Genomic DNA, 24,149 nt, shown 5'->3' with positions numbered 1-24,149 from the left:
AGACTTGAAGTGATTCTCATTTGGATTTCTGAGAACCATGATGCTTATCAGTATGTACACAGCCTCAGGCTTTAATCCTCCAATCTGAAAATTATTTGTGAGGTTACCAGAGTGAAGTGTTGTTTTGTTTTCTAAGGATGTGCTGGTCCTGAGGCACTGGAGATAAACCTCCCCCTTCTTTCCCATTCCCATGGAAGAAGACTGCTTTCTCTTTCAAGATTCCATTAGGTCTGTATCCACTAAAGAAGCAGGCCACAGGTTTGAGCATTTGGGGCTTTCTAAAGACTCAGGTTTAGCTTTATTCTCTTCAAGATACAGGAGAATGCAGAGGGGTCAGATGTTGGAAGATGTGTTGGCTTTCTCTGTTGTGAGGTAGGTTGGGAATAATAGCTTAGATCAGAGCAAAACGCAGGCTTCCATAGATGGCAGTGTGAGCTGAAGTCGTATACCAGGATGCCAGACCTCCCAAATGACAGAATGGTCGGAAGATCCCCTTTGAAAGACAGGTTAGTTAAGGGCTCTGGACTTCACCTGGCCATCTCAGCCCCTGAACTTTCCTTTCCTGTCAGGTGGCCTCTTCTGATACTGGAATGTGATTCGTCTCTGCAGTTTTATTCAGAGTGATTGGTTCCTGGCTGCTGATTCAATTTTGGGAGGTTTGGCAACACTGGAGGAAGTAGGTCCCTGAGAGTGTGGCTTTGACTGTTACACTTTGTCCCTGGGTCCCAGTCCCATCCTCACCCTCTGCTTTCTGGTCACCATGAAGTGAGAGGTTTCTGCCGCATGTATCTCATTCCTACAATAATTTCCCAAGAGTATGAGGTCAAGGACCATGGACTGGATCATGTGAAACCACGAGATAAAAGAAACCCTCCATCCTAATGTTGTTGAAGACATTTGTTTACAGCAACCAAATGTCAGACTAGTATATCCCCATTGCTTTTTAAAAGCAGTGAAGAGTAAAAGAGTCTATGAAGAACATAAAGTTTCTATGTCTTCCAGAATGTCTGTAACATCTCTAATTCGTCTTTGGTGAATGATCTGTTGCCAGGAATGTTCTTTTTCTGCAATAGCAGTTGAGTCTGGATAACCCTGCACCGGTCCTGCTGGTGCAGACTCAACCCAACATAACTCCATTCCCAAGATGACTTGCCTACCCTCCTGTGTATGTCAACTGTTCACACATGCACAGGTGGTAGAGCTGGACAGGGCAGAGAAAGGTCTCTCATGTAGAAGTTTCATGCTACAGATCTGTGTTATTCAGAGCCTTGTTTGTGAATAAGTCATTTGATGATTTTCTTATAAACCTTAACTTTTGACATGAGCCAATATGGTCTTTTCCTAGATATCTTTGCTAAGATAATACTCAAACTGGTTTACATTCTTGAAGGCTCATTAGGTTGGGAAGCTAGACAGATTTCTGTCTGTAAGAGTGGTGGCCAAGGGCTTATGTTGGCCTTTAGAAAACACAGGGTCAAAAGGTGATGCTCCTCTGCCTTCCCAGGGAAGGCTAACAAGGCAGACATCCTGGCTTCCGTCCTTGATTGTTGAGACTGTAAGCCATTTAGGTTACATTTCTGAGGACAACTTTCTCTTCTCATGTAACCATGCTGAGATTTTTGTGATTGGAAGGATGTGGTTAGAGCCCAGGATACAGTCTGTGACACCTGATAGCCTGGAAAGTGCTCAGCAAGTGGGTGTTACTATTCTTTAGTATTTGGTGAGAGTAGACATCTGCCATTCCTCTCACCTCGACCCTCAAGCAGTAGCAGGAGCCCAGCCCTTCCTGCCTCTCTTTACCTTCTTCTTAAACTCAGGTCCGTGGGTTTCTTCTTAATGTGGCCCTTTAACAATCTGTTTCCCTAGTGCCTTTGCTTAAAATAAAACCAATGTTTAGTTCACGATCCCCTGTCTTCTCTGTGGCTTTGGCAGTTGGTCAGAGTTTGCACAGTCTCGGGGCAAAGGTAAACTCATCAGCTTCCCCCAGTTCCCCACAATGTCTGGCTTCTAGACTATTGCAGGAGGATGTACCTGAAATGGAAGTGAAGTGGCTCTTCAGTGGGTTGGCTGAGGACATCAGAGCACACAGCCACAGGCTTTATGGCACTATGCACGGGCCACACATTATCTACCATTATTTAATTTAAAAAATTGAGCTAAAATCTATGAAGCTCTGGCTATCCTTGAATTCCATATGTAGATGAGACTGGCCTCAAACTCACAGAAATCTACCTACCTCTGCCTCCAAAGTGCTTGGATTTAAAAAAAAAAAGTGCCACCACACCTGGCTCCATTATTAATTTTATTTCTTTTTAGCTGTAGAACCTTTGCTAAGATGATCTTTGATAAGCACAGAATGTAGAAAGTTCTGCATGACGCAATGAATGAGGGCCAGAACCTTAACATTGTGAGATATTCCCCATGGTCAAAGACTGCATATCACCTTGAGGGTGGGGCTCCAAATATGGATCTTGAATGGTTACTTTTTTTCTTTTTTTTTTTAAACTTTATTTTAAAAAACAAAGATAAAAGAAAAAATTTTTAAACATTCTTGCATAAATATATACAAATACAATTGTGTCAGTGCTTGGCTTTTTTTTCTTTTTTTTAAAGGTTTGATACTCTGCATTAAGGTCTTACTAGTCACAATGAGCAAACAGTACATGTAAAACAGGATGTAACCCGGAATTAGTCAATGTTTTCTGGGTGTGTAAGGATTGAGCATGACGTTTTTTTGTTTTGTTTTGTTTTCTTTTCTTTTTTTTCTTGAACTTCACACAGTCTGTGAGTTGTTTCTGGGGGCAGTCTGAGCCTCTGGGGTTAACATCCCAATATCAGTGACTGCATATTATGTCTGTTCTTTTGTGACTGGGTTATCTCACTCAGGATGATATTCTCTAGAAGAAACCATTTTCTTAAGAATTTGGTTAAGTCATTGTTTCTGATGGCTGAGTAGTACTCCATTGTGTAAATGTACCACAATTTTTGTATCCATTCATCTACTGAAGGACATCTGGGTTCTTTCTAGCTTCTGGCTATTATAAATAGAGTTGCAATGAACATTGTGGTGCATGTGTCTTGTTGTATGTTGGAGCATTTCTGGGGTAAATGCCCAGAAGTGGAATAACTGGGTCTTCAGGTAGTACTATGTCTAATTTTCTGAGGAATAGTCAGACTGATTTCCAGAGTGGTTGTATCAGTTTACAACCTCACCAACAGTGGAGAAGTGTTCCTCTTTCTCCACATCCTCGCCAGCATCTGTTGTCATCTGAGTTTTGGATCTTGGCCAATCTGACTGGTGTGAGGTGGAATCTCAGGGTTGTTTTGATTTGCATTTCCCTGATGGCTAAGGATGTCGAGCACTTCCTTAGATGTTTCTCAGACATTCACTATTCCTCAATTGAGAACATTTTGTTTAGCTCTGTACCCCATTTTTTAATAGGGCTGTTTGATTCTCTGGTGTCTAGCTTTTTGAGTTCTTTGTATACCTTGGGTATTAGGCCTCTATCTGATGTGGAGTTGGTAAAGACCTTTTCCTATTCTGTTGGCTGCCATTTTGTTTTCTTGACAATGTCTTTAGCCTTACAGAAACTTTGCAGTCTCATTAAGTCCCATTTGTTAATCTTTGACCTTAGAGCTTGAGCCATTGGTGTTTTGTTCAGAAAAATTTCTCCTGTGCCTATGTGTTCTAAGGTTTTCCCTACTTTCTCATCTAATAGGTTCAGTGTATCTGGTTTAATGTGGAGATCTTTGATCCACTTACACTTGAGCTTTGTACAAGGAGATAAGAAAGGGTCTATTTTCATTCTTCTGCATGCTGAGTGCCAGTTGGACCAGCACCATTTGTTGAATAGGCTGTCCTTTTTCCATTGAATGTTTACGGCTCCTTTGTCAAAAATCAGGTGATCATATACGTGAGGGCTCATTTCTGGATCTTCTATTCTATTCCATTGATCCACATGCCTATTTCTGTATCAGTACCATGCAGTTTTCAGCACAATTGCCTTGTAATATAGCTTGAGGTCAGGGATAGTGATTTCTGCAGATGTTTTCTTGTTGTTGAGGATGAATTTCGCTATTCTAGGTCTTTTGTTATTCCAGATGAAATTGTACATTGATCTTTCCAACTCAATGACGTACTGGGTTCGAATTTTGATGGGGATTGCATTGAATCTGTAGATTGCTTTTGGTAGGATGGCCATTTTTAAAATGTTGATCCTTCCAATCCATGAGCATGGGAGATCTTTCCATTTTCTGAGATCTTCCTCGATTTCCTTCTTTAGAGGTTTGAAGTTCTTGTCATACAGGCCCTTCACTTGCTTAGTTAGAGTCACACCAAGGTATTTCATAGTTTTTGTGACTATTGTGAAGGGCATCTTTTCCCTAATTTCTTTCTCCACATGTTTGTCCTTTGAATATAGGAAGGCTACTGATTTGTTTGAGTTAATTTTGTATCCAGCCACTTTGCTGAACTTGTTTATCAGCTGTAGGAGTTCTCTGGTGGTATTTGTGGGGGTCACTTAAGTACACTATCATGTCATCTGCAAAGAGTGATGTTTTTACTTCTTCCTTTCCGATTTGTATCCCCTTAATCTCCTTTTGCTGTCTAATTGCTCCAGCCAGGACTTCCAGTACTATGTTGAATAGGTAGGGGGAGAGTGGGCAGCCTTGTCAAGACCCTGATTTTAGTGGGATTGCTTCACGTTTCCTACCGTTAAGTTTGATGTTGGCTGTTGGTTTGCTGTATATTGCTTTTATTATGTTTAGGTATGGACCTTGGATTCCTGTTCTTTCCAGGGCTTTTAACATGAAGGGGTGTTGAATTTTGTCAAATGCTTTCTCAGCATCTAGTGAGATGACCATGTAATTTTGTTCTTTGAGTTTGTTTATATGGTGGATTACATTGATGGATTTCCTTATATCAAACCATCCCTGCATCCCAGGGATGAAGCCTACTTGGTCATGGTGAATGATCGTTTTGATGTGTTCTTGGATTCGGTTTGCAAGGATTTTGTTGAGTATTTTTGCATCAGTGTTCGTAAGTGAGATTGGTCTGAAGTTCTCTTTCCTTGTAGGGTCTTTGTGTGTTTTAGGTACAAGGGTTATTGTGACCTCGAAAAATGAGTTAGGTAGTGTTCCATCTGACTCTATTTTGTGGAATAGTTTGGAGAGTATTGGTATTAGGTCGTCAATAAATATCTGATAAAATTCTGCACTGAGACCATCTGGACCTGGGCTTCTTTTCGTTGGGAGGCTTTTGATGACTGCTTCTATTTCTTTAGGTGTTATGGGATTATATAGATGGTTTTCCTGGTCCTGTTTTAACTTTAGGATCTTGTATCTGTCTAGGAATTCATCCATTTCCTCCAGATTTTCCAACTTTGTTGAGTATAGGCTTTTGTAGTAGGATCTGATGATTTCTTGAATTTCCTCAGTTTCAGTTGTTATGTCTCCACTTTCCTTTCTGATTTTGTTAATTTGTATACTCTCTCTTTGCCCTCTAGTTAGTCTGGCTAGGGGTTTATCAATCTTGTTGATTTTCTCAAAGAACCAGCTCTTGGTTTTGTTGATTCTTTTGATGGTTCTTTTTGTTTCTATTTGGTCTATTTCTGCCCTAAGTTTGATTATTTCTTGCCGTCTACTCCTCGTGGGTGTATCTGCTTCCTTTTGTTCTAGAGCTTTTAGCTGTGCTGTCAAGTTGCTGATGTATGCTCTCTCCAGTTTCTTTCTGGAAGCGCTCAGGGTATGAGTTTTCCTCTCAGTACTGGTTTCATCGCATCCCATAGGTTTGGGTATGTTGTGTTTTCATTTTCATTGAATTATAGAAAATCCTTAATTTCTTTCTTTCTTTCTTCTTTGACCCTGCTATCATTTAACAGAGCATTGTTTAGTTTCCATGTGTATGTGGGCTTTTTATTGTCTTTGTTGTTGTTAAAGACTAGCCGTAGACCATGGTGATTTGAGAGGATGCATGGGAGTATTTCAATCTCCTTATATCAATTGAGGCTCATTCTGTGTCCAATTATGTGGTCAATTTTCGAGAAGGTGCCATGTGGTGCTGAGAAGAAGGTGTATTCTTTTACTTTAGGATGATATGTTCTGTAGATATCTATTAATTCCAGTTGGTTCATAGTCTCTGCTAGTTTTACAGTGTCCTTGTTCAGTTTCTGTTTCCATGATCTGTCCATTGGTGAGAGTGGGGTATTAAAGTCTCCCACTATTATTGTGTGGGGTAAAATGTATTTTTTGAGCTTTATTAGGGTTTCTTTTATGAATGTGGGTGCTTTTGTATTTGGAGCATATATGTTAAGGATTGAGAGTTCCTTTTGACAGATTTCCCCTGTAATGAGTAAAAAGTGTCCTTCTTTATCTTTTTTGATAACTTTTGGTTGGAAATTTACTTTATTTGATATTAGAATAGCCACTCCAGCTTGCTTCTTGGGGCTGTTTGCTTGGAAGTTTTTTCCCCAACCTTTTACTCTGAGATAGTGTCTGTCTTTGTCTCTGAGATGAGTTTCCTGTATGCAGGAAAATGCTGGATTTTGTTTATGTATCCATTCTGATAGCCTATGTCTCTTTATTGGGGAGTTGAGACCATTTATGTTAATAGATATCAAGGAATAGTGGTTTCTGTTTCCTGCTATTGTTGCTTTTGTAGGTTGAGTTGTGTCTGTGTCTCTTTCTTCTTTTGGTTTTCTTGCTTAGGAGTTTTCTTGTTTTTACTAGGATGTAGTTCCCCTCATTGTATTGGGTTTTCCACCTATAATTCGTTGTAGTGCTGGGTTTGTGGTCAGATATTGTGTAAATTTAGATTTGTCTTGAAATATCTTCATCTCTCTTTCATCTCTTGTAGTCTATTGGAAATGCTTGCTTCTGTAACTCCTGATTTCTTTTTTAGGTGTTCTACCTCTAGGGTTATCTCTTTTAGTGTTTTCTTTATTGTGTCAATTTCCGTTTTAAATTCCTCCTTCCATTCCTTCATCTCTTTGGTTCTGTTTTCCTCTAGTTCTTTGAGTTCTTTGAGTGTTTTTCTTGTTTCCTCTTGAAAAGCTTCTGATTCTTTTTGCTTTTCCTCCCGTTCTTGTTTAAGGATCTCTATCATTGTCTTGAGGTATGATTTTAGGTCTGCATCTTCCTTTTCTGGAGTTTTGGCATTCCAATGTTTGCTGTGATGGGAGAGCTGGGTACTGATGTTGCCAGGTTGTCTTGCTTTCCTTGGGATATGCTCTTTTGCTTTCCTCTTGCCATCTTGTTGTCAGTGATATGTTCTTACCTTTCCCTTGTATCTGGTCTGTGTCCCTGGATCTCCACTGGTCCAGGTGGCAGGTGGTCCAAGCCCTGTTCTGCGCCCCAAAGCTGCTGGGTGGGAACAGAGGTCCCAATATTGGGTTCCTGGTCCCTGGATCAAGCAGGGCAGGGGCGCGCTTTCCGTGTGCACTCGGCAGAGATCTCTCTGCTCCCTGGCTGCTCTGATCTCCTACTCACCAGCGGTTACTTTTTTTCTTCAGTTAACTTTTAAGCTATAAACTGCCTGGGGGTTTTGTGTAAAGTTGGTATTTTTATAATCCAGCTTGGTTGCCTTTCATGTTAGGAGAGAAGCCTTTTGGTCAGCCACAGAATGAACCCAACACAGGTTGGACCTTCCATTCATAAGGATAGAGTAATGGTAGTCCAGAAACCACCTCATAACAGTTGATCACCTTGTGCAGACATCAAGAATATGTCTTCCCACCTCTCTTTATTGCCTTCACTAACAGAACCACTCCATGAGTAGAACTGGCAAGGGGTCCAGGCAAAAAGCTTTCCAGTTTCTCTTACAGGTGATGTGTCCAGTGAGACTCATGGGTGGGGATTCCAGGGAAGTTATTTTAAAGAGGCTGACTCACCTGGCAAACTTTTCCTTTCTCAGTCTTTTTCTACTTGATGCAGGATGAGTCTGTGTTAGTTGGGGTTCCAAAAGCTGGCAAGAAAGTCCTGAAGGTGAGGAAGCACCCTGACAGCAGGACATGACTTTGCTCTCTGCAGACTGTGGTGTAACTACCATGTTAACTTTAGAACTCCTTGCTTCTTTCACCTCTGAATGAATGTTGTGGAGAAGAGATACAAATAAGCCACTGTACAAACACTTTAATAAACACTTCACACTTGTTTCTGTTGTAAGTTCGGCTGGAACCTCCTTCTTACCAGCCAAACAGTTCCTCAGTTGTGCTAGCTTACCACCATGACACACCTGTGATGAATTGCGCTGAAAGGAAGAAAGAAGGTGTAGAGGAGGGGCTCCAGAGAACCCAAATGTAGATCTCAGCACCCATGTCTGGTAGTTGGAAGCTGCCTGTAACTTTAGCTTTAGTGGATCTGATGTCCCCTTCTGGCCTTTGATAGCACTGGCAGACATTTGGCAAATACTGACACGGATATAGATACACAAACACACAGATACCACAAACACACACACACACACACACACACACACACAGATATACACACACAGATACCACACACACAGAGAGATACACACACAGATACACACACACAGATACACACACACAGATACACACACACAGATACACACACACAGATACACACACACAGATACACACACACAGATACACACACACAGATACACACACACAGATACACAGATACACACACACAGATACACACACACAGAGATACCACACACACACACACACATAGGTACACACACACACACACACACATACACACACAGACACAGACACTCTGACAGACACACAGATACACACACACAGACACACACGCCGGCACACCAAAGAAAATACTTTTTCTTTAAAAGGAAAATTTTATTTTGGTTTATAGTTTCAAAGCCTATGGGGAGTTTGTGATAATGTAAGTATGTTTACCTCATAGTGAACAAGAAGTAGAGAGACAAGGAGGATCCCAATAGGTCCTTCAAGGTACTCCCCCAGTGACCTTCTAACTAGGCTCTCTACAAAGTTTCTATCACCCTTGATAAGACAAGAGCCTGGTGACCCGGCCCACCCTTATGGGACTTTGAGGAATGTTTAATACTAGAAACAACACTGTATCTCTGACCTCCAAAAACCATGCCTGTGTTACCATGTGGTATGTGTTTATTCCACCCCTGACAGACCCCAGAGTCTTAACTGTTTCAGTATTATTGAGAAGTCTGTCAGAATTCTCTCCTTAAGGCAAATGAGCTCTGAGTGCCTATGAAAGATACTGGTAATATACTCAAATCCACATGGTGGGTCGTTATTTTCAAGTGGAAGGAGGAGGAAGATAGACTAGACCAATGCAAGATGAAAACTCAGCAGATCAAACAGTAAACCCTATAACACTGTGCCTAGCGTCTGGGGTCACACCGTCCATGGTGTGAGCAGCAGATGGCTTTCACAAGCCTACCCTCATGGCTACAGCTTTGTTTCTTGAGCTCCTCTTCCTGGCTGAGGCTCTGCTGGTCAGATGGTCCACATTGCCCACATTTCTAACTTCCAGAGGCAGCTTTGATTTCACTTCAGGTCAGACATTCCACTCTCTGGGGCCGTATGCAGCAGTTCTGAACATGGAACACGTTGTTTAGCCTCCCAGCCTGCCCTCTGAAATCCGGTAAGCCTCTCCTCCCCCATAGCTCCTGTATTCTGCAAGCTTGTCAGATCAGCACCACTTGTGTGTCACCATGGATGCACAGAGGGGAAATAAATCCCTAGGAAACCGTATCTAGGTAGCTCCACACAGCAGGATGCTGCAGGGTTTTTTTTTTTGTTTGTTTTTTGTTTTTTTTCTCAAAATTATTCCTGAAAGGGAAGGATGGCTTAGTGGTTAACAGCATTGGCTGCTCCTCCAGAGCAGAGGACCCGGGTTCAGTTCCCAGCAACCACATGGTAGCTCACAGCTGTCTGTTACTCAAGGCCCAGTGGATTCAATGCTCTTACACATATATAACATATAGGTCAAACCCTAAATGTACATAATAATAAAAATAAAGATTTCTGAGATACCCATGCATCTGTCCTGTTCTCTAAATGCAAAATGTTTTCTCTGCCTGCCTGCTTCTCACACTCTCACATTCTGTCTCCCCTTCCTCCCCTCCTTCCAACTCCTCCCAGGTGGCTCATGGTTCTTTTTCTTTAGTTATTATTGGTTCGTTATATATGTGAGTGAATAAGAAGATAAATAGCTTGCTGAATCTGTTCAGTGCTTTTTGTGTGCACAATTCTAGGACTGACTACTTGGTACTGGATAAGCTCAGGCTTCTCCCTGAGAAACACTCGTTCTTCACTCTCAGTAGTCTTTAATGAAGTCTGTAGCTGTTCCTCTAGGGGTAGAGCCCTGCGAGATTTTTCTGGGATCCGCATTGAGTGGATCCCTTCCTATAATATCTAGGCCCCCCCCCCCCCCCCAGGATTCAATACTTGCCTTAAGTCCTCAGAGAACATGGATCACTGCCTTTCTCATTCCTGCAAAAGAATGGCAGCTCACTGGGGTTGGGCTGGGACAGCCCCTGCCACTGAAGAATCCTAAAAGGAGAGCCTAGAGGGGCCGCCTTCGCCCTGAAATTATTTCATTAGATTAACGCTGAGTGTCTATGGCTCCCCGTCAGGCAATGGAAGCCAAGCACATTCCAAGTCTTTGCCAGCAAACAAAGGCACATTTCAGGGGTGTTGCCTTCTGGGGAGTAAACAGTTAACAAGAGATTTGTGAAGGAAGAGTTAGCTGTTTCCCCTCTGATTTCAGAATTACACCTTTGACCCTGCATGCGTTGTAATTAATTTTATCTTTTGAGCCAATGCGTTGACAGGCTCTGGAATGAGCACTTCCATCCATGAATAGAGAGCAAAATAGCGCATCATATCATTAAGCCTTTATCAAAAGTCCCCTAACTGTTGGATGGGAGTTTAATAATGAAAAAGCTAGTTATGGCTTATGCAAACGATGATGGTAGTACTGAATGTTTCTCAGTGATTTCGAGTTAGAATTAGGCAACGGCAATAGGCACAAACAGCCACTTAGGGGACACGCCAGCTGCTTCGAGGGAAGCTGCTGACATAAAATCAAGGGAAGGCACTAAAACAGACACAATTCAAAGTCATAATTTGCTTGCTAAAAATTTCCTTTTTGTGTCTGCAGTCTTTGAGGAGGGTCCTGAATGAGGGCATTCACTGTGCCAGCCAATCAGAGCAAGCTATTATGGTAATGAAATGCACGCTGCTGTCACAGGGCAAATCAAGATGGAGGTAAAGCCAAGAGTTGGAGAGAGATAAAGTGAGTCAGATTCAGCTGAACTGTGTTCTCCAGGCTCTGAGATCCAGTTCAACCCAGTTCAGCCCTGGGCATGGAGCAGCCAAGGGCAGCTAGATAGCTCCTGTCTGTCAAGCTGCCCTGGATTCCCATGCTCCTCTACCTCCCAGGCTCTCCTAATTCTATTCCTAGTTGCACAGCAATTAGCAGCACCTCCTCCCCAACAAGTGTTTCCTAGATCAGAAGCAAAGTTCTCCCTTGGTTTCCAAGTCTGCCCTGCGAGCCCATGACTTTCGGACCTGTTTGCTTTCTGCTGTGGGTAAAGGGCTCCACCCCCACCTCCTTCCCTGTAGTTTCAGGACCTCTGAGGTGGGTGAGGTATTTACACATCTCTTTGGGTCATCAGGTAAGAGGGCTTCATGCTCCTCTCTTGGCAGTGGATTTAAACCAAGTCTGAGCCGTTCTTCTTAAACTACTGTCTTGTCAATGTTTCTAAATCTGCACAACCCTAGCTTGTCCGAAGGCTACCCATATGGTGCTTTACACTTACACACTCCACAGTTCTTTTTAAGTGTAGCTTACAGAGCAGCTGTTTTGTAAATAGGCTAAGTGTACCTAACTATGAAGGGACATATTTTATTGTGAGAAACTAAGTGACTATTTTGTTAAGGTTTGAAATAAAGTGCATTTTTCTTCACTCAGAAGAGACAGCTAATTATCACTTCCATGCTAGGTCATTAAACTATGTCTCAGGCTTTGCTACTTCTTTACTGACTGTTGTTACTGTATTGGGATAGCTTTATTAGCATACATTAATTATGCATAATAATAGGTCTCCTATTTTCATACACGTACACACTTTTGATATTTACCCTGTATCATGCTCTTGTCCCTGTAGTTCTGCTGGTCTTTTCCCAACTACTCACCTTTCTTCTATCAGGTTTTTTTTTTGGGGGGGTGAGGGGGTGGTGATTATCAATATAATTTGATACAGTGAGACGTAGGTCTGACATGTGCCTTTTAAAGTCTTGCTGCATGCATGCACCTGTGCAGTTGCCATCCCAATCATGACAGAGAACATTTCCATCATCCTAAATAGCTCTGTGGCAACATGGTTCTCACTTCTATTGAGGGGAGTTTTTCCTGTTCTCACATGAGAATCCTTCAGCCATTGCGCTCTGCCAATCTCTTCCTTTTTCCAAACAACACGTTTTTGGTATTTGTTCAGGTCATATTTGTGGTTTATTGTTGACTATATTTTTTGATACAAATGTATATTGTTTTTCCCACTCTTGGATGATATTTTTGTTTATCCATTCTTCTGATGGAGGCTTGTGTTTCCTCCAGCTTTTGGCTATTAGGAGCAATGTTACTATAAACAGTGCTACTCGAAATAAATTGAACAGTAATGGCCAAGTTTTCAGATGTTTTTCTCTATTTCCCAGTTTGAGCATGAAAACAAAGCCACATTCTGAAGGATTGGCCAGAGTGTTAAGGGTATTAATTACTGAGGTCTCAGGATACTAGGGCCCCATGGTGACAGATTTTCCCAGGGGCCTTTGTTGCTAGACATGGATCAGAGTGAGTTCCTGCTCTAACAGGAACCATCATTCGCAATGGGGTCAGGACTCAAACTCACAGTGAAGTTTATGTGGCATCACGGTGGGCAAGACATATTTGAGTACAATTTACTTTTAATAGCTCTTCATTTAAAAAATTATTTTATGTGTGGCAAGTGCTTTATGTGCTGAACCTTCTTGAGTGCCTTAAATGTTTAACTTATGGTTACTTTTAATTTATGGATAATAAATTTCATTGATAAATTTAGGGTAGTGATAATAGACAATATATGAGCGTGAATTCAAATACCTAACTGCGCTAGTCACTTACTGGTAAACTGACCTTTAGTATTTACTCTCCTGCTTATTTTGGGGTTTATAGAGTGGAATATTGTACATTTGCTGTGAGGGCGAGCCAATCACTTACGTGCGACTGACCATCAGCACTTAGGGAATATAAAAAACTTGGTATTTCTCTGCAAGAGTCAGCAACCAAGTGGGCAAACACTGGCCAGGGGTTAATGACAGATAACACTGTGGTGCAGGGTGGTCATGATGTCCAATACATAAAAGCTCAGGGCTTTCAAAGGATGTAACCTTAAACAAATGTGCACAGATAAAAATATGCTCTAAGAAGCTAGAGGAATGGCCTAAGTATTCATTGCTCTCATGAAGGACCTGGGTCCTGTTCTCAGCATCCACATAGTGGCTTACAGTTGTCTGTAACTACAGTTCCAAGGGATCTAATGCCTTTTCACTTCCATGAGTATTAGGCACACATACATACATACATACATACATGCATGCATACATACATACATACATACAGGCTAACCCCTCACCCCCCCACCCAAGCAGAAAGAAGTCTCATGTTTTTCCAAGTTTTACTTTTCTGTGACGATACATAAAACACACCTCTCCTAGGCAAACTCTGCATCCTGACATCAAAGACTGAATGCTTTGATTGTAGGGTTGTATGGTATCCAGGAAACAGATCCGTTCACATCTGCACTGCACACTGGCCCAGAGAGCTATTCAGCAGGAAGGGCCGAGGCCTGGTCCATACCATGTGTCCTATTGGAAGTGCTCAGGTGTCTCTAGAGTGGAGCCAGGGTGAGTAAACCTTGGTGCAGCTCTCTGACCTGGGTCTGTCTAATGCTTATTCTCAGCTGACCCTGGCTCTGAAGAACTACACACCTCTTCTACGGTCTAATTACTGTATGCTTTTAGTAACAGGAAACTCGCAACAATGGCTGACAGTTTGAGCAGGCCCCGCTCGTTGCCATGGCCGGAGGGCTGAACCTATCTTTATCACCAAAGATGCAGGTTTCTGCCTGTAATTTCTTTTCTCCAGTCACAAGTTAGGAGGTTTGAAGAGCTCAGATCTTTTGCCCAGTTCTCACTATTGGCCCCTTTCTGGCCACGGTAAGAGACGTCATTGGAGGCCCCAGTGAGTTCTTCCCAACTCGATCTGCATTAGTTGCAATAAGAGCTGCCAAAATAGTTGGGCTCTGGAGGCTCATTTTTCTGACTCTTAGGGAACAGCCTTCACTTAAACCCAGATCTCAAGGAACCAGGTTCAGGTACTTGAGTTCAAATAGGTATGATGTCCAAAGTCCTGTGTCAGCTCCCCTGGAACATTACCCAGCAGCCTCTGCTTCCTCTCTCCAGCCAGGGCAGCAAAGAGCATGGCCCTATCTGTCAAGGTCTCAGGGTGTCCTTTGGAAAGTCTGAAGCTCAGAAAGGCTCCCCATTTGCAGGCTTTGGTCATCTTTCTGCCTACACTTGGGCTGGTTCCCACTCAGGAAAGCAGTGTTTCTTGGGTCTCTTTCTATAGTCACAGTGCTGCAGGACAGGACCAGGACATGCCTGCCATGTCTATGGGATCCCCCAAGGCTGCCTGTGATTCAGAATGTACTCAGCACAATCATTATTTAGAATCAGTTTTGGTTTACAGCATTGATGCCAAGCAAGCAAATGCCCAACTGTTCATATGTAATTACCGAGATCTAAAAAATGATGCTGTAAGTGGCCCTTGCCAATGTTTTATGGCCAGGATGCCAGATGTAATTTCCCTTCGGTGAAAAAGAGATGGCTGAGGCGAGGCAAAACCTGTTAAAACTGTACAGTGTACCAAATAATAATAATAATGATAATAAAGTAACCCAAGAAGAACACATACTAAGGTACGTAAGGGAACCACCCCATCGTCACTGTCCGGTGTGGCCCATCTCACAAGGGACTTACTAAATCTGTTTCCATATCACACTTAGAAGAAATTCGAGAACACGTTCTCCAGGATGAAATTCCCACATTTATTATTCTTCCATGTGCATAGAAAATGGCAGTGAAGTGTCCTGTGAAAGAGGGGGATGAGCATGGCGCTGCTGTCACGCTGGACTTTGTGCTTCCAGAGTTCACTACTCACTGAAAACAGGGCGTCAGAGTTTGTTGTCGACTGGGAACAGTTCCTCAGGCTTTTAAGCTGTCGGTTCTTCAAATCTCTCTTCAAATGACACACTGCGTTACAACTGATGGCACTTAACCAATGTGGCATTTCCATATTTACACCAACAGAAGGAATTTTTACAAGACATAATAGCATACAATCTTGACATTTAGTAATAGCAATAAAACATGAAGGGCATCCATTTTATTTTATTTTATTTTTCTGTACAAACTATCTGAACATAACTTTATTCACATTAGAAAAATCATCTGTCATCTGGTCTGACCTACACATACCCCTCTCATCTCACCCACGTCTCACGCCTCTCAGCACGTCACCACACCTTCACCACTACAATCTACAAGTAATTAGATCTAACACCTAAGAGCTTAGAAAGTCCTCTCAAGGGTTTGTTTCCTCACTTCCCTGAAAATTCCTCGAAAAAGAAAAAAACAAAAACAAAACCTCTTCACTCATCCCTTCCACTTCACTTTCAAGGTCACCATCATCAGCAAGACGGACTTCCCCTCAATCCAAGCAGAGCCAGAAGGAAAGCATCCCTCGGCAGGCAGCTGTCTTGAGGCTACACCCAGGAGTCCGGGGACCCAGGGTACTGTTCGGCTCTATAAGAAGGTCGTTTAGTGGAATAAAAGTCTACGTAATTTGTGGTTGATTTCAGTCCGTACTGCGCTGAGTAATCAGTAGAAGCTGGAAAATGAACTCGGTCATCACAATAAGGGTCTTCATAACTGCGAGGAGACTGCAGGTACAGTCTGTAAGCATCCAAGGTCTTCCTGGTGGACTCATCCTGATAGTACAGCTGTTGATGCTGCTGGGAAGATGGAAAGGAAGGTGAGAGCATTTACAAACACACCGAAGGAACACTGACATGGCCTTCCTGCCTCACAATTTAAAGTACTTAGTGAGCTGGGGGTGGGGGGAGCTGTTTCAGGTGCACAAATGTTTACTCAGAGCCGGCGTAGATTTTCAATTATGTTTACAGGCAAGCTGGCTTTGTTTGCTCAAGTCCTGTCCCGAGGCCTCAGCAGAGTTGGATGAGGCAGCTTTTGCACAGGGAAGTTAAGCATATCTTAGATGTATTTGAGGGCTGGGGATTTGGTTTTAGATATTTCAGATAACTGTAGTTATAGGATGGTAGCTTAAAACTTTTACTTCCTGGATGAAGATTTGAAGCCACCACTCAATTTTAGGAAAGAGAATGTGATTGATGAACTCTGCTGTACAGTGTGGTATTAAAGGATGAGCCATCTCAAGACAGGAAGATGACAAAATTAGACATATGAGCAAATGCTTCTAGAGTCAAGCCAGTGCCGCTACCTTCCTCTGAAGGAAGCAAAGCACCCCATGTGAGCAGCCACACAAGGCACCTGGTCCCAGCTCCTGTTAAGTCTTAGCTTTGACTTCACCACGATGCCCTCAAATGATCAGTTTTTCTGCTGTCTGCACCCCCCACCCCCGGAAGACATCATCGTTTACCACATAGGTACTTTAGACTCATTCTAAAGTCACTGGTGTTTCTGAGGTAAAAAGCTCCTTAACTAACTTTACCTCTTTTAAAGATAGATTTGTCTTGACTTAAAAAGAAGCGTCAGCTGGGTGTGGAGTTGCCTGCCTGTAATCCTGACTACTCCCCAGGTTGAAAGGGGAGGGTCATGTTAGCTCAAAATCCTGAGATCAGCAGGAGCCACTGTAAGGCCCAGTCACAAATCAAAACCACCTAAGGAACTAGAGCATGAACTCTGAGTAATGTGGGGGATTCTCCTCTCTCCTATCAAAGAAAAGGATTATGGTTTAGTGGGGTTGGGGAGGGGTCTCGGAGCATCCTTATTTGGAAGGACACCAAAGAGTTCTGGCTGGGAAATCCTAGTTGTTTTGTGGCTGGGGATGAGGAAGTCTTGGCGATGGAGCTTTGAAGTGTAGAGTGTGGAGATCAGGCTGGGGGTTGTGCTCACCCAATGTGGAAGGCACTTTATAGGTTAACAGAAAAGGGGGTGGGGAGAGTGGGAGAGGGAACTACTGGATAAAGAACATGCACAGAGGTCTCTCGGGATCCCTGTCGGAGGCATGCAGTCTCAGAAGCACTGATTGAAACCATTTATCTAAATCATGTGCACTCCATGGGGCTGAGGAGCAAAGATCCTCAGGGGAAACTCCTCAGGCCCTGTATCGAGGCCCAGCTCTCTCTAATAGGTGACCCCCTTCCTGTGTGACTGCTAAGCAGCCTTCTATACAAATGATGTCACAGATTCACCTGTAGCCTTCTATTTTGTTCTCTTGCTGGTGAGGAATAGGAACTGATGTATATTGGTGACGGTTTGCTGGAGCCTGTAAGAAAATATTTTATTAAATTAAAACTATTCCTTATTACACTGGTCCATCAGGTTGTGTGGGCTTCCCTAGCGCCAGCACAGGCAGCGAGAAGCTGTGAATGCGGAGCCCTTCCAGAGGGGCCGTCTCAAGCTCTGCTCAGGCTCAAGGGGCTCCCTGTGCTGAGCTGAGGATGTTCACTCTTCCAGGACCTGAGCCACAGCATGAGTCAGAGAGATGGGAAACGAGCATTAGAACGAGCCTTCAAGCAGCTGTGATTCAGACCCTGGCTTCTGGAGAGGGCAGGCATAAGCACGTTCAAAGCAGTGGGGCTACCCAGAGGAACAGCCTTGGGTCTGCCATAGCATGTTGTAAATGGAAAAGAACTTGGTAATTCAGTGAGTGTCCTCAAGAGTCTGGTGTGGACTCCTGATGACATCACTAGTCACCCTTGTATTACTGCTAAATTTTTAACAAGGAAAATAAAGCACATTCCGAGCAGACTAAGTTTACTGGGACAAGCAGAGATCAGGGTGCCTGCTCAAGAGGCCGTCGGTCCAGTGAAGCCGGCTGCTGCAGACCCAGGCCGCCTGCACTTCAGCGTGTGTGTTCCCTTCTGTGTTGTGCAAGGCTTGCTATCTGAAATGAAGCATCTGCAATTTTCTGAGCTATTAATTGCCATGGTAACAATAGTCAATTAGTAAACAGCCCCGTGAAATCACAATTTCAAAGACAACAGCAGACCTCAGACTCCTCCCCCAGCAGCAGCTAGGCTGCTAGCTTCGCTCACTTACTTCGTTTTAATAAATAGCCATTCCCCACCCCTCTTTCTCTCTTTTTCTTTTGCTCATGACTTGTTTGGAACCTCTGGGATAGTTTTAATTCCTAAATCTTTGAGAGTGGACCCACTACCTTTTGGGCTGGCATCTTTAAAGTATTCTTCATGCATATCTTTCTGAACAGGATATCAAAGCAGCAACACTATAATACTATTTTTGTTCTTAAAAGTAATCACACTTGAGGAAAATCATATGATATATTCTACAATCCACTTAAACTCTTTTCCCCCAAAATGGAAATGGAGTCGATGTTATCAATCAGTTTGAACTTAGAGCTGAGCCAGTCTGGAGAGTACATGCAACTCAGGCAGAGCCACATGGGACCCTCACTTCTGATGCACGAGGGTCTCTTGTGAGAGTGAGAGGGGGACAAGAGCAAAGGGAATGGTACTCGGGGCAGCCAGAAAGATCACCAGATCTAGCCCTCTCTTTAATTTGTAGTCATCGTATAACTGTAGTAGCTTGGTTTATTTAAAGCAGAGAGGGCAACAGTCCGACAGCAGAGAAGGGGATGGGATGGTTTGCTGCTGGGACCGAGTTGACAAGGCTTGTTCCCAGGACATGATGAGCACCCAGGTGACTCCTTCAGGTATTGTATCACACACCCAATTGGCGTCTTACCAGGGTACAGGCCTTTATGTGTGGTGTCCCCTTGGCTATTGTAATACTGCATAGGTGGCTGGGTCCTATCGTATTCAGAGCGAGGCTCTCTGATTCCTAACAGTGCTGGTGAGGAAGAGGTGCTGCCAACTGAAGGGAGAGGCAAAGGAAGGAGAGGGGAAAGAGAGAAATCAGATTGTCAGCAAATCTGGAAAGTGCTCCAGGAAAACAAAAGCTATTTATTAGCAATGCCACAGTAAATGTCTCTTAGAGGTGCTGAGGGCAAAGAGCGGCCAGACCCGAGGACCATGGACACAGCCTGCATTCCCGTCCCAGCAAGGATGACAACTGGGCCCACACCTGAGTTGCAGCAAGCAGCCAGCTCTGAAAGCCCAGGGTATAGAGGGTGACAGGCAGCAGGGACTCAGGGACTTGACCCGCCCTTGGAAACCAACTGGAGTAACTTAAGAGCCATGCATGAGTAACTTCTGTGCTGTGGTCACACTCAGTGTGCCTGCTTCTGCCACTGTTGTGTACAGATGTTTGGTAGCAGGTGTTATAGTGTATTTTACTTCCTGATCCTCTAACATTTATGCTTCTCTTTATGCATGTGAACACAGTGGCCCTGATCACTTCTGATCCTAGCCTGGGTCACACAGCGGATAATAATCAGCCATGAGTAGTCATCTACTCATGGGTCCCCTTTTGGACTTTTTTTTTTTTTTTTTTTTTTTTTTTTAATTTGGCCAGGAAGGTAATGTGAGGTTTTTCTTTTCCTTATTAACAGTCTGGTTTGTAATCATCATCATCATCATCGGCCATATCTTTATCCAATTCACTTGAAAGCAGTGGCTCTCCACAGCCTTGGCCCCATTGCTTTGCACAGCCAAGCCTTCTGAGGGCCCCGGTGAGGCAGATCTTTTCCTGTGTGATGGGTGAGCTGAGCACGCACACCCATGTGTCTGCGCTGCTTCCAGCTCACATATGGGAAAATGGCAGGGAGAAGGGAGTAGCTTCCCTTTGTGAAGGCACTAGTGAAGCAGCAGGGATGCTTACAGGCACATCCCTCATCAGTGCTGAGAGACGGATGCTCAGCCCTTAGACATCTGGGAGACAGGAGTGACACACATCTTCCCTCTAAGTAGAACACAGAGGGCTACCCAGGGACCGGGGCGGGGCCATTAGCACTTCTGCTTGAGGTCCCAGTGACAAATCCATGGAATAGTAGCTGTGTGCAGATGTGTTTGTCTGAAATGATTCTGTGCTTGCACTGAAGGCCTGTGTCTGGCAGCCACCTCTCCTATTTCCCGATACCCTACTCCTCATCCTAGAGCACGCGGGGATTTTCATGAAGGAATGATATGAGGACTGTCCAAAACCAAGCAGCATTCTCAGCCAACAAAACAGCTCCTAACTTTAAACTAAACATGTATATCTATCATGAACAGTAGCTGTAGATAATGTTAAAAAAAATCACCAAATAAACCAAACAACAGGAACCCCCTGCGCAACTACAGACATCCAATTATGTGGTAAGAGCCCCTGGGCACAGGCATCGGTCTTTTTGTCCACATTTATCCACATGAGCAATAGGACTGTCAGAAACAGCACAGCTGTCTACAACAGATAATATATGTGTCAGAATGTGTGATTTAAAGCCAAATCAAAGTAAGAAGCATCATTTTTTCTGTTCCATCCAGGTAAGAATTAAACTGTTTGACTTGGCAGTCATAGCGTGAAATATTAAACTGAGCTTTACAAATGAGTAGGTGGAACAGTTGCCAAGAGTCTAGGGAATGTTCTAGAAGGCCACATCATGAGGTTGGGGGTGGCTGGCTGGGGGATGAAAGGATGTGGGGGTGAGTGTCTGCAAAGCAGCCGGGGGCTGGGAGGTGCCACTGCAAAGCCCCAATGACCTGTGTTCTAGGAGCTGTTCCTAAGTTTCACCATGAAAACTAAAGAAAAACCAAAAAACAAAACTTTACCCAAAGCATCAGTAGCAGCAGCAATAACTCTATTAGGAGGATACCTGAGACGTGCAAAGTTGGCAGGTAGCAGAGACATTCCCAGTCAGGCAGTGTGTCCTAAATTACCCCCACCTCCCGGGACTCTGCAGCTGGTCAGATATAGCAGCCAGGGCCCCTTCCCAGTGTGGGGAGGCAGCATCCAGGTGTGGGGACAGGCCCAGGAGTTTTTTTTTTTTTTTAAAGCTGGCTTTTTCTTTCCAAATGGAAGAAAGTGTCTGTTTACAACAGTGAGTGACGCTCAAAGCATGCTCTCAAGTACATGGGCAGAGCTGAAGTGACATGCGTGACCTGCTCTTGCTCAGCCACTCCTCACCTGCCACCCTCTCCCTCCTGTGTGTATGCATGTACACAATCTTTTGTCACACAGATGTCCACTGACCTGACTGAATGATGGGTGACATCTGTTGGTTGGTGGTGGACAGAGAAGGGTGTGACTTGAATCGGTCTCGCTCGAGCGTGGACACAGGTGTAATAAAATGGTTCTGATTCCACCCATCCTGTGAGGTACAAAAGAAACAGCTCAAAATGAAAACCAGCCCTTCACTGCAGTTAGGGTCTGGGCCCTGAGGAATGCTCTTCACACCACAGCGCCTCCTGGATGTTACCTTTTTGTAAATGCTCCGGAGGTCCCGGTACTGCCATAAAGTGTTCAAGACCTGGGCTGCCGCCTTCACCACCTTCAGAGAGGATCTAGGGAGAGATGTGGGTTTTAGCATGGCCACTCACTCTGAGAGACTCAGGCTGCAAAGCAGAAGCCAAAGGAGCAGGGTGGAGGCTACCAGATTCTATGGGCAGAAACCAGAATCCCGGGAAAGGCAAGGGTGCCCTCTCACCTTTGCAGCACACAGGAAGGCCCTGAAAGCTGTCACTCACACCTCCGATCTCCTGTTAAACTCACAGCCTCTGTACGATTGTTGTATCCAATGATCAGGCCTCAACTTCGTCCTACTGAGTGAGCAGGGACCTCTGTCTCCAGCCTACCTCTCACCATCTCCTTCCACTTGCTCCTGGGTTCTGGCTGCTCCTTTCTGGGTTTATTTTGGGGTCCTCATCTCCCCGACACCTGTCAACCTTCACTTCTTAAACGAGCCATCTAGATGCTGCTGACTCCCAGGAGTATTTCTCCAGATTGAGCGCTGGCCCTGCACACAGCCTTCACCTCTCCTGCTGACCGAGCTGCCCCCAAGCCCCACCGCACATTCTTTCACTCACTGAATGTCTCAGTTATCCCCAGGCACCCAAGTCCAGAGCAAGCTTCTTGGCCTGGCATGGCCTCTTGACAACCTTTGGAGTTATTCACAATACTCTATCTTGCTGCTCACTCATCAGTAAAACTTGAATTGCTTTTTTCAACTGCTCAGCGATGCTGCTACGACACTGCAGCCGCTGTAGCCTAGTCTTTAGTGTGCGTGTGGGATGAGCTGGTGCTTGCTCATCTTCTTACAAGGGAAACTGACCGCAGCGGCTCTGGTTTCATTCAGAGACGGTGACAGCTGACTACAAGGTCCTACTGCCTCTAGGTCCTATTGCTCCACAAAAGCCTCTTGCCCCACTCTCTGCTCATATACTTCTACCCCAGAGAGGCGCAGTGCCCTCCCCGCCCTGCCTACTTCCTTCTTCAAGTCAGCTTCCCACCATCACTGGGAGGCCTTCCCGGTCACTTCCTTCCCCGACATGCTTGCTGCCTTCTCTGATTTTGTCATTTGCACTCGTCAGTACCATCTGCCAAGCTCTGTTGCTGTCACTCACTGGGTGCCTCATCCACCTTGGCCACTGAGTGCTGTTTTGTGCTCCACTTGCTTGTATGCCCAGCGCAGGGACAGCTTGTAGACCAGGAGGAAGTACAGTTCGGGGAAAGAAAACACAACTGGATTTGCTTTAAGACTCTTTTTCTTCCTTTTTAAAAAGGATTTATTTTTATTTATGTGTATGAGTGTTTTGCATGTATGTATGTATGTATGTATGTATGTATGTATGTGTACCATGTGCTCTCAGAGCCCAGAAGAGGGAGCTGATTGTTGGGACCCAGGACCTCTGCAAGAGCAGTGAGTGCTCTTAATTCCTGATCCTTCCAGCCGTGCAGGGTCCGAACTGCCCTCAATCATTTGCTTTAAATAAGAGATTAGACTTGACCTTTCTACAAGTGCAGGCTACTGGTGAACTTCTAAGGTGATCATATGACCTCATGGGTGTGTTAGAAGGAATGGGACCTTAACTGCCCAAGAAGTTTCATGTTCTTAACAGGAAAGGTGGCAGGTGGCTTACTCCTGTAATTCTAGAACTCAGAAGACTGAGGTGGGAGGTTGTTATGATTTTGAACCAGCCTGGGCTATAGAATGGGGCCTTATTTGAAAGAAAAAATTACCAAAACAAACAAACAAACAAACAAACTGTATGCATTTGTTACTAATGAAAAGTTAAAAATGCAAGAGATAAAAAGCAGACTGTCCATGCCGACAGATGGGGCTTTTCCTGGGGAAGGAGATGGCTTTCTGCACAGTCCTATATTTTAACAATTCCTTCAGAGGGATCAGCTGGGAAGATCTGAAGAGCTGTAATGTGAATCTCAGCACTTCCATTCAGCTAATTAATAAACTGTCTTTATGCACGTACCAGGCCAAGCTTTTGTTTAGGGATACAACAGCAGATAAAAGGACAAAGTCCCAGGCGCTGTGGGGGTGAGATGCTGGGAAGGGACTCAAAATACAGTCAGGGCCAAGAGAGAACGTAGTGGGAATAGTGTGTGTGTGCTGACCTACGGTTGAGGAAGGCACTTGGCAGCCCCAGATCCATGTCGCTGATCTGACACTAAGACAGATTTAGTCACAGCTACAGCCCACAAACAGAAATCTCTATTCTGCTACGATTCGTTCTGCTCCCTTGTGCTGCTTCATCTGTTACTATTAAAGCAAAGGGAGATGTGCGTGTGCCCAGAGCACACTCATGCGGAGTGCTGGTTTTCATGCTTCCTGGGCATTCGGCAGCAGAATCAATCTCGAAAGTGAGGATTTAAAGACATTCTTGCAGAATATGCTGTAGGCTTGGGACAGAGCGCAAGGTGCAAGGGCAACGGTGCCCCTAAGACTGTCATCACCCTGGTGTTTTG

General features: G+C 44.2%; 1 protein-coding gene across 15 annotated transcripts in view; it reads right to left on the bottom strand.

The window, feature by feature from the left end:
* Window positions 1-15,091: 15,091 nt before the first annotated feature.
* The window catches only part of PKP4 (plakophilin 4), a 197,601-nt gene continuing 188,543 nt past the window's right edge, over window positions 15,092-24,149 (bottom strand). For 7 of the 15 annotated variants that reach the window (XM_080927762.1, XM_080927770.1, XM_080927771.1 and 4 more), the window contains 5 exons: window positions 21,649-21,733; window positions 21,423-21,540; window positions 19,038-19,166; window positions 17,522-17,595; window positions 15,092-16,081 (listed from right to left, as the gene is read on the bottom strand). In XM_080927762.1, coding sequence (XP_080783888.1) covers window positions 15,833-16,081; window positions 17,522-17,595; window positions 19,038-19,166; window positions 21,423-21,540; window positions 21,649-21,733 — 655 coding nt within the window. In that variant the 3' untranslated portion in view covers window positions 15,092-15,832. The remainder of the gene's footprint in view (window positions 16,082-17,521; window positions 17,596-19,037; window positions 19,167-21,422; window positions 21,541-21,648; window positions 21,734-24,149) is intronic. The other 8 variants (XM_080927769.1, XM_080927764.1, XM_080927765.1 and 5 more) reach the window with 3 other exon arrangements.

The sequence above is a fragment of the Micromys minutus genome, assembly GCF_963924665.1.
Source record: "Micromys minutus genome assembly, chromosome: 13".
Classification (NCBI taxonomy): domain Eukaryota; kingdom Metazoa; phylum Chordata; class Mammalia; order Rodentia; family Muridae; genus Micromys; species Micromys minutus.
Note: the sequence above shows the minus strand (reverse complement) of the source record. Positions and strands in the feature narration are given on the sequence as shown.